This window comes from Hibiscus syriacus, unplaced genomic scaffold (assembly GCF_006381635.1).
Source record: "Hibiscus syriacus cultivar Baekdansim isolate YM2019G1 unplaced genomic scaffold, ASM638163v2 tig00004072_pilon, whole genome shotgun sequence".
In the NCBI taxonomy this organism is placed as follows: domain Eukaryota; kingdom Viridiplantae; phylum Streptophyta; class Magnoliopsida; order Malvales; family Malvaceae; genus Hibiscus; species Hibiscus syriacus.
In genome coordinates, this window is record NW_024061998.1 from 1,324,090 (window position 1) to 1,335,037 (window position 10,948).

Sequence of the window (10,948 nt, forward strand, 5' to 3'; positions counted from 1 at the left end):
CTTTCTCTTCTCCTTTTTCCTTCAGCCGTGAACCCATTTGAGAAGGTGAGTATTTTATAAGTTGGTTATTTCTTGAAATTAAGTTTGGTTTTGATTCTTGGAGTGTTAAGAAAGCTTAAGGAAAGTTTAAGGTTGCTTAAACCTCAAAGATATATAAGTTATGAAAGACTGAATATAAAGAGTTTTTAAGTGAATTGTTGAAACAGAGTTTGTAAATGAATTTAGAAGTCATATTTGACTTGTCATCAGTTAGAATAAGAGATTAAAGAGGTTAAAGAGGATGAATAACAAAGTTGAATAACTGGTAAGATTTTTAGTTTCAAGTGTTCTAATGAAATATTGTATGTTTAGATGTGTTAAAGTGATATAAGATGGTTTGAGTAAGTATAGTTGAGTTTAAAGTATTGAGAGGAGTTCAAGATATGGAGTTTATATAATTTTTGGTAAATTTTCGAGTTAAAGAAGTGTATTCTGGGCAAGGGGTATCAGTACTGGTTGAACAAGTACTGATACTTCAAGGTAAAAATATGTGAAAATTTGGTATGGGTATCGATATTGCATGAATAATATCGATACCATAGAGTAAAACGGATGAAATCTTTAAGAAGTATCGATACCTAAAGAGTGGTACCAGTACTAGTTAAAGGGGTATCAATAACGAGTGTCTACTATCGATACCATTATCAAGTTATAAAACCAGAATGTCAAAATGATATCGTTACCAAGGGGGTATCGATACCATAGAAGAGTAGTATCGGTACTATAGTGAGAGTACCGATACTATTGAGCTTGAAATGCTAAATTAAATATTTCTTTTATCTTAAGTTATATTGATTGGTTATAAGCAATTCAAACTCCGATATTCATATAAGTCATATATTCGTGTATATATCGATCGAAGACAAGTCCAAGACGATTCGAAGCTATAAGATTGTACAAGAGTCATAAGTGTTTGAATTGGCTAGTGAGGCCAGGTGAGTGCGTATGATTATAGTATATGATTATATGGAAATTAGACTTGCGATGAGTCTATTTCCATGTTTTGATTTTATGAATGCATGAATATAAGTATAGTTGGTAGCTGTTAGTATGTGAATATGTATTGTGATGTTCTTTGCTATGTGATATGATTTATGTAATGATGTGACTCTGTGATATAGGTTACATGATCATGAACTATGTAAATAACAATTACTCATGTAATAACAAGAGAAAGTGATATAAACTATGTGATATAAATATAAATGATTATATGGACATGTAATATAATTTATGTAATGAGGATCTATGAGAAGATAGAAGAACAAGATGTAAGCTAGATGATATGAATTACATAGCTATGTGTTATCGACTTAAGTAATTATGTGAACATGTGACATGTGAATATGAATCCTATGAAATGTTCTAAGTTTAAGTGAACTATATGACATATGTTATATTGTATGATAATGAGTTAGGTGAATATATGATAACAAGATATAAGTAATATGAAATAGATCTATGTGAAATGATGTAATGGACTTATGTGATTAAATGAAGATTGAGATAAGTTAAGTAGCATTGATATATATGTAATAATATGAGAATCGGATATAAGCTAGGAAATACTAACATAAGTAATTATACTAACATGTAATATTAGTTGTATGGTAAATATATATAGAAAACCATATGAGAATATATGTCTAGGTAACAAACTATGTGAAGTTGAACTAAGTGAATATATGAAATTAGTATAAACTTTATATGATATAGATGATTATGTAAATATGTGAGATAAACTATATTGTATTGATATACTGATTATATTAAAAATATGTATAAGAGTACCTGCTTAAATTATATGGGTTGATATGTGAACATAGGAGAATAAAGATTAAGTTATATGATATAAGTATGTGATTACATGTATATATTAATACATCTTGCTTGCATTACATGTTATGTGATATGAAGTTATATGATAAGTGTTATAAGACAATGATCTAAGTGACTATATGAAATGTTACATGAATTATGTGATAAAAGTTATGAGATTATATGCATATATAACATAAGTTATATGATATGATATAAGTTATTATATTCACATATGATATATTCTATAAGATATGACCCATGTGAATACATGTGAAATGATATAAGTTATGTGATGATTTGTGTTCCTATGTTATTATATGACAAATATAAATGATAATGCCCATGTTATGTGATATGAGAGATAGGAGTATAGTTGACATGCCAAGAGTCGAGGGTTCTATGTGGTCCTTCGGGACATATATGTGATTCTTTGGAACATATATGAGGTCCTTCGGGACATATATTTGGTTCTTTGGAACATATATATGGTCTTTAGGGACAATTCTATGTGGTCCTTCGAGAGAAACCTATGTGGCACTTCGGTGCAAACCTATGTGATCCTTCGGGACAAAACTATGTGGTCTTTTGGGACAATTAAGTGGCACTTCGGTGCAAATTACGAGTTGTGGTGACAGCATTAGTGCACAACATCAATGTACTCACATATCTTTAGTTCTCAAATGTACCATGGGCTAATAAAAGAGATAACATAAATAAATATTGTGTAATGTTATGTGCTTTGCTCGTGAAATATACTATATGATGTTTTATAAATGTTAATTGCAAGCCTATATAAATTAAATAGTTTAAGGGTTTTAAACAATGATTATGAGACTGATGTTAATAATGATAAAGGTGATAATGAATACAATGAGGTTATATGTATATGTATGTATGTATGTATTTATGTTTTTGTTGTAAGGTGTTTTATAGTTTTAATATGATTATATGAAATGCATATAGTATGATTTAGTGATGATATGTTTTATTATAAGTTTTATATGCCTCACTAAGTCAATGACATAACGTGAGTGTTCCATACGTAAGTTCCGAGATGCAAGAGGAGCAAGGATAGGCAAGTCAGGTCAGCTTCTCATTTCCAAAGATCATATCAGAAAAATATTTGAATCATATGTATTTTGTGATAATGAATATAGTTGGCATGTAATTAAAGATTTTGATCGAATATGCTCTGATCGGTTTTGTTAAAAACATATGATTGTATTTAATGTAAACTATTTAGTTTGTTTTAATGTAAATTTGAATTTTTAGCTATTTTGTACAAATATATGATTTGAAAGGTTAATGTGACATCTCAGACTCGTATCCGGGTCAGATACGGGTTGGGGGAGTTACAAGGCAAATTTATAGATCAGAAGAATCAAGTTTTCTCACTTTGTTTGTCATAGGTTGAACTCATTTGGATTGGATTCTTTTCCTTTGAATCTACAATCGGCAGTTTGGTGACTTGAGGTCCTTTGTTGAGGCTCTTTCGATTAATATGAAGAAAACTATTTTGGTGAAGCTTTGAGCATGCAGGACAAGGGATAGGATGGTTTTGATTGGTCTGAGTCTTTTTATGATCATGGATAGGTTGATTGTTGAGTTATTATTTGGTAGAGTAGGTAGACTGTTTTATTTTTACTTGTGTAGGTTGTTGTCGAGTCTGTAGGTTGAATTGTGTAGGTGGTTTTATTTGGGAATGAATTTACAAAGTTACCTAAAAAAGACATTTTATTTCTTTCCACATTACAATTTCCCTTAGTTATTAATATTTCCTAATGTAAATATATTTTTAAATAGTGTAACTTTAGAGATTATATCAACATTTTTAATTAATAAGATTAACATTTATTCAATTAAATCCAAAGTATGAAAAATTAATTAACAGTTAAAACATAAATATATTATTAAAAATGTCATTAAATAAGAATAAAAAAATATTTCAAATTTAAAAGAATATATTTATAATACAATCGACATAAATTATTCATATTATCTATATTTTATAGAAGAAAATGAATGAAATTAATTCAATTTGATACACTTATAAAAATAAAATATTATAATATATTCAAAACTTTTTAAATGTAATTTTATAATAATAAAATTAACTTAATTAAAAAAAGATAAAAAAATTACAATGAAACAAATTTTACAAAATATTTCGTTAAAAAGTACCAAACAGTACAAATGAATTACACAACATCAATAAAACACCAGAAAATACTTTTCATAATTCATTTTCTATCGATTTGGATAGAACAATTATTTAATAAATATTTATCTAACAATTATTATATCGATTAGGATCAAACAATTATTTAATTTTTTTGAACTACAATTCAATCCGATCCATGAACATATTTACGCGCAATAAAGCCCATTAAGCCGATTAAAAAATAGGCTCAATTTCCAAGAGGTAGTAGGCTCATTTGAAAGCCCAGTTTCTTTCTTTTGTCCAACAATAACGCCATCAAAGCCAAATTTCTCTCATACGCGGTCGTAACCAGTCCCCATATTTAGCCATATAAGATTCTCTTCCATCTTCTTCACCATTCACCAAATCCTATCTGGATCCAATCGTCAAACAGACGGGATGAACTCCCTAACCAAAACGGCACCGTTGCTTACAACAGAGATCTGAGTAAAGATAACTCTAACCCTAACCCCTCCAAGAAGGCCCGCGAGAGCGAACGACGTCGTAGGAGGCGCAAGCAGAAGAAGAACAAGAAGACCTCCCAGCAAGAAAATGACGCCGCCGATGGTTTGGCTTCCGAATCCGGCGACAGAGAAGCTGACGAAGATGAAGCGAAGGAGAACTCCAATCATCACCAGGTATCTGATCGTTTTCTTTTTTGAGATTTCTATGTTTTTAGTGAATATCGACTGTTTCGTTGGTTTATGCATGTATTCGCCTATAATATAGTTTTAGATAGTGATGTAAGGACTTTTATTTTCTTTAGTTGGATTGAATTGAGTTTTTTTTTTTTTAAAAAGTTCGCATGGTGCTGTTTTAATTAATTTACATTTGTTTAATCTTATATTTTGATTTTTCTTTTGTTTGGAACTGTAGGTGATGGAACAAGTTGTAATTGAGTACGTTCCTGAAAAATCTGAGTTAGATGATGGTATTGATGAGGAATTTAGGAAGATTTTTGAAAAGTTCAGCTTCTGGGAAGCTGCTGGTTCTGAGGTAAAATGAAATTCGGTTAGATACGATCCATTAATTTTTTAATTTACTTGTAGTTCTCTAAAAAGACTTGTAATTCTATTTATATAGGAGGCAGATAAGAAGGACGAGTCTGCTCAAGATGCAGTTGCTAAGAAGAAGGCTGATTCTGATTCAGAAGATGAGGAACATGATAATCAACAGAAAGAGAAAGGCGGCCTATCAAATAAGAAGAAGAAGGTTTTTTGGTTTCTCATTTTATTTTCAAATATTTTTTTATATTATCATATTTAGTTCATTTTGATGAGACTGAAGACTGAAAATACTTATGTTGTTATTGTTGACAGCTTCAAAGGCGGATGAAAATTACTGAATTGAAGCAGATTTGCTCAAGGCCTGATGTTGTAGAGGTTTTTTCCTCTATTTGATGCTTGCTTGTTTTTACAGTCTGTTGATATCCTGTCTTGTTTGTTTTTCAATCTGTGTTAAACACATTTCTAGTCCAACATTGTACCACAGCACATTTGCTATAAATTTTTTATTTTTTACCTTTTGATTTGAAGTTTTTTTCTCATCATGGCTATTATGGAACCTTAACTAACTGATCTTGTAACACAATGCTGTTGGAATATTGCAAGTGAATGGACAACAGAGTTTACTTCTGTGTTTATAATTTGATATTTCATGTGATAGATACGATTATTTTGTCAGGTTTGGGATGCAACTGCTGCAGATCCCAAGTTGCTGGTGTTTTTGAAGGCATATCGAAATACTGTTCCTGTGCCTAGGCACTGGTCTCAGAAAAGGAAATATTTGCAGGTTAGTAACTTCATGGGTATATAACTATTAATATGGGCCAAATATGTGTTCCTGGTTAAGGGCATAATCTTTAGTGAGTGAATTAGGGAGACGGTGGGGGAAGATCAAGTCGATAAGGCTTCTCTTATATGTATATATGTACTTCTTGCAGGGGAACAGCTGTGACAGCCTTGGAGCCTTGGAGCCTGGACTTTATAGGTGTTTTGCAGAAAGGACTCATGATTGATTTCTCTTTTAATATGACTGCATTCTGGGTTGGGATATAGATATTTAATAAGGTTTACATGGAGTAGAATAATTTGAATGCTAGATGTTGGGGGTATTTGTTCAATATTAAGGTTTTAATTAAATCTATTTTGGATTTTCAGATGCCTTTCCATTGTGCTAAATGCTCGGGCTAGATCCATCTAAGATTTATTTTTAAGTGACCTGAATGGGATGCAGAAGCTTCCTACATATTATTAATATTTATTTTAATTTAAACTTCTGTTTCTCATCACCTTGTGGATAATTTTTGTAGGGGAAGCGCGGTATTGAGAAGCAGCCTTTTCAGCTTCCTGATTTCATTGCTGCAACAGGGATAGAAAAAATCAGACAGGTTAATTTACTTCATTATAATTGCAGTTGTGTAGTGTCTTGCTGTTTATGCCAGGAAATCTATATATTGCTTTAAAGTAACTAATTGATTGTGAGTGGGAATGATATCCTTTATTTTAACCGAATAATTCACCTCATGTTATCTACCAATCTTTTTCTAAGTAGGCTTACATTGAAAAAGAGGACAGTAAGAAGTTGAAGCAAAAACAACGTGAACGTATGCAGCCAAAGATGGGGAAAATGGATATCGACTATCAGGTTTGTTAGTTTCTTGGTTCATTGATTCTTTCTTTTATTTTGGAGATTTTTATTTCAATCCATTTTTAGCTGTCACGGAAGGTTACTCATAATCATTTATTCTTTTCTGAAATTATATTGTCTTGCTCGTAAAGCTAATGCAGTTCTGGCTTCTGTTTTCTAGGTTCTTCATGATGCATTCTTTAAATATCAGACAAAGCCAAAGCTGACAACTCATGGGGATCTCTATTATGAAGGGAAGGAATTTGAGGTAATCTTCTGCTCTTTCTACATGTATAATAAGCCGCCCTTTATACTTATTCAATATAATGAATGTGTCAATTTCTCTAATAAGATGTATGTTGAATTCTGAATATTATAGGGACATTGTTGAATGACAATGTACTTTAGATTTTGTAAATGATAGGATCATACACTGGGCACTAAGGAGGTCAAGATTTTTTGGTTACTTTCCAAGTAGATGAAATGAGTGTAGCTTAATTTAAGCTTGTGAATTAAGAAAACTTGTTCCGTAAAACTTTAAGGGTACAGAAACTGGATTTCACAACTGTAAACATTTTTGTGGAATAAGTGCTTGAGAGATCACGCTATTATACTTGTATGTAGTCTTCTGTGCCCTGGTAACTTCTTTTTGCGGAAACAATCAACCTTTGGCTAAGATTGATGCACAACTGGCTATTTTATACCTGAGTCAAATGATACTGGCACTTTTATGGTTAATCTTGAATGATTAATGTCTGATGATATCATTCAGTAATTTTTTCCGTTGTCTTAAATTAATATCATTTGTTTGGAATACAGGTAAAGTTGAGGGAGATGAAGCCAGGCTCCCTATCACACGAGTTAAAAGAAGCTCTTGGCATGCCAGAGGGTGCTCCGCCCCCGTGGCTTATCAATATGCAGGTTAATTTGGTTAATGTTCTCAGTTTGTTTTTGCACCTGAAATCTCAGTATTGTTGGTGTTATTAACTGGTAATTTTTGCTTTCAGAGGTATGGCCCTCCATCATCATACCCACATTTGAAAATACCAGGCCTTAATGCACCCATTCCTCCTGGAGCAAGCTTTGGTTATCACCCTGGTGGTTGGGGCCAACCTCCGGTAGATGAGGTAAACCTCTTAGAAAATCTCTGCGTTCTGTGTTCTAGTAAGTGTGAAAGCTATCTTTAGATATCTTTTTAATGTATCTCTTTATTTAACTTTCTTGCATTTTCGAACTTATTGCTGATAGTATGGACGACCATTGTATGGAGATGTATTTGGAGTCCAGCAGCAAGATCAGCCTAACTATGAGGTACATCCAAGTTTTTAATGAATTTTGATTTTGGATAGTCTAGTTTAGAGTTCTACTAATATGCTAGAATTTAGGCTTTTAGCTTGCGTTTTGTTCCTTTATTGGTATTGGCTTCATGTGATCAAATTTTACCGAAGTTGAAAAAAATAATAAATAAAGAGCTAGTCGGGGTGTTATATCATCCTAACATTAAGCTTGACCCACACAAGTACTCTCAACAGTATTTTCTCTCTCTAGGAGTATAACAGCTTCAATAGCTTGTAATCTTACACTCATCATGGCAATGTGTAAACTTTTGTCAATTTTTTTGAAGCAACTGGACTTTACTGGCAATATCCCACTAGAAACATTCTTCAAAAGCTTTCTTGTTGTGGGTCGTGTACTTGGCTACGGGTGCCCTTTTTATTAGAATGAATAGTAGTATTTGTTGCTTCAACAGTTTGCATTAAACTTCTATTTCTTGATCCTATGCTTTAATTTTGCAATATGTTATTTACTTTTATCTAATGATAAAATCCAGGAGGAGCCTGTTGATAAGTCAAAGCATTGGGGTGATTTGGAGGAAGAGGAAGAGGAGGAAGAGGAGGAGGAAGAAGAGGAAGAAGAGGAAGAGCAGATGGAGGAAGAGGAGTTGGAGGATGGAATCCAATCTGTCGATAGCCTCTCAAGGTAATCATATTCTACATTTACTTCCTGTCTGAGTCTAAACTTTGTTTACTGCCCAAACTTATCAGGCCAGATTCTTTATCAGTCTGGTTTTTACTGATTTCTAGCCATTATCGATCTATGTTGTACGTGGTGTATTGACTATTTCAATGATGACGTTTCCCCCCTTTGACTTCAGTACTCCCACCGGAGTTGAGACACCTGATGTAATTGACCTTCGTAAACAGCAGAGGAAGGAGCCCGAGAGGCCTCTTTACCAAGTGAGTATTATATTTGAAACTTTTCTGTTTCCTGTGTTATTATTCATCATGAGATTTTCTTCTCACTGCTTCGTGTTTGTCTTGTTTCTTTAAAGGTGCTTGAAGAAAAAGAAGAGAGGATTGCTCCTGGGACTTTACTTGGCACAACTCACACGTAAGAGTCTAATTTGTTGTTTTTAGTTTTTGTTTCAATAGCTTCAAATATTTGACTGATATTGGGAAACTTGTTTCTTGTAAACAGATACGTGGTTAACACTGGCACCCAAGACAAGTCGGCAGCCAAAAGGGTAAGAGAGACGGGTATACATTTTTTGATCTTGCTGTCTCTTCACCCATGTTTATCGTGACTACAGATGTGCATAGATTTAGAACATTGTCCCAAGTTTGCTACATTTTGGCGTTTCATCTTTATATGAAGATCCACATGCAAATGTTATCATGTAGTTTTCCCTGCTGTACTAGACATTTCATCACTGACTCAGAGATAAACTAGTTGTGGTAAGGGGGTTTTCAACTCCCATGCCCTTGGGTCAATGGAATGTTGTTAAATGCCTAAATCAGATGTTCTATTTGGCCTGAAGTTGAAATCTGTGACTAAATTGGCTATATTGTCATAATTTGACATTTGATACTAACTTTTCTTCAATTGCAGGTTGATCTTCTCAAGGGTAAAAAATCTGACAGGGTGGAAGTCAGTCTGCAGCCAGAGGAGTTGGAAGCTATGGACAATGTGTTGCCTGCAAAGTGAGTTGGACTCATAACTTTTACCATCTAATTTTGTCTGGTCCCCAAAGGTAAATAATCTAGTTTACTCACTTCGGCTGATTTCACAGGTATGAAGAAGCTAGGGAGGAGAAGCTACGAAGTCAGCGTGAGGACTTCAGTGATATGGTGGCTGAGGTAAGGATTACTGGAGTCTTTTTGATGAAATTTTGGGTTTATCTAATTTGTAGTAGTAGTAGTAATAATAATATATGAACCAACTAGTGTTGGGTGTTACCAAAGAGAGGACACATATTTGAACCTTGGAGACGACATTGTTGGTAGAGGGAGCCACGAGCCCGAACATGTACCGTTAAGCGGACATAGAATACATAAAAAAATAACATGATATGGTTTAGAAAATGGATGGTTGGATGTTTACATTTATGTCACGATGATTGTTAATTCCATGTATTCTTGATGCAGAATGAGAAGAAAAGGAAGCGTAAGATGCAAGAGAAAGAAGGGAAATCAAAGAAGGATTTCAAATTCTAATTAGGCCTCGATTCTGATTGTAACACCTCAATTTAGGGGTTAAAATTAAGAAATTATAAAGTGGTGGATTTAATTTGGTATTTTGAAAGAAACATTGGGTTAAATTGTAAAATTTTAAATTTGGCAGACCGCTTTAAGAAGTGTAAGAAATTCAATGGTTAAACTCATGATTTATTCATTTTTATTTTGGAGAGAATTATAAATCTCCCGTATGTTTTCTGGAGAAATTTTTTCAGATTTTCCTCTTCATCAACCCCTCTTTGAACTCCGATCTACTCGTTCGATCTCGATCGACGAGTCGAAACCACCATCGTGTTCGTTGTCGAACGAGGAATAAAATCTCTAAAACCTTTCGTCATGAATCGTCCGTTCGTTGTTAATTTCAGTCGGAAGTATCGTCGGTAATAATTCGATTTTTGTTGGTTTTTCATCGATTCACGACGATCGGGTCATCCATTTACGACACCTCCCGCACCATCGTGTTCCTTGCATCGTTCCGAGTCTGTCGGTGTCATCCTTGGTCTCCGTCGATGGCGGCGCGTGAGGAGGTGAAGCGGTCAAAGTTTTCGATTCGGTGAAATCGAGCTCTCCGCCGTTCAAAAATTTGAACCGAGCTTTGTAAGTATCTCGAAATCACTTAAAATATTTTTTAGAAATTTTTATGTGAATTTTATGCTGCCGGAACAGTACCCACGCACCGTCACTGCGCGTGGGGATGGTCCAAATGCATGACCGGCTGTTGACCGTTGACCGTTGACCACTGTTG

At 33.6% G+C, this 10,948-nt stretch overlaps 1 protein-coding gene across 1 annotated transcript; it reads left to right on the forward strand.

Moving 5' to 3' along the window:
* The first annotated feature begins 1,277 nt into the window (after nt 1–1,277).
* LOC120189979 (splicing factor 3B subunit 2-like) lies at nt 1,278–10,182 on the forward strand. The gene is made up of 19 exons (XM_039193116.1): nt 1,278–1,310; nt 4,387–4,698; nt 4,937–5,056; nt 5,144–5,272; nt 5,380–5,442; nt 5,744–5,851; nt 6,372–6,449; nt 6,614–6,706; nt 6,870–6,956; nt 7,508–7,609; nt 7,696–7,815; nt 7,937–7,999; nt 8,520–8,668; nt 8,844–8,925; nt 9,021–9,079; nt 9,167–9,212; nt 9,578–9,669; nt 9,759–9,825; nt 10,114–10,182. The coding sequence occupies exons 1-19, from the start codon at nt 1,278–1,280 to the stop codon at nt 10,180–10,182; spliced, it is 1,872 nt and encodes a 623-aa protein (XP_039049047.1).
* The last annotated feature ends 766 nt before the right edge of the window (nt 10,183–10,948 follow it).

Coding starts and splice junctions, on each gene's coding strand:
- LOC120189979 (XM_039193116.1), top strand. CDS start 1,278: ATGAGGATCTATGAGAAGATAGAAGAACAAGAT. Junction 4,699..4,936: donor AGAACTCCAATCATCACCAG/GTATCTGATCGT, acceptor TTGGAACTGTAG/GTGATGGAACAAGTTGTAAT. Junction 5,057..5,143: donor GGGAAGCTGCTGGTTCTGAG/GTAAAATGAAAT, acceptor CTATTTATATAG/GAGGCAGATAAGAAGGACGA.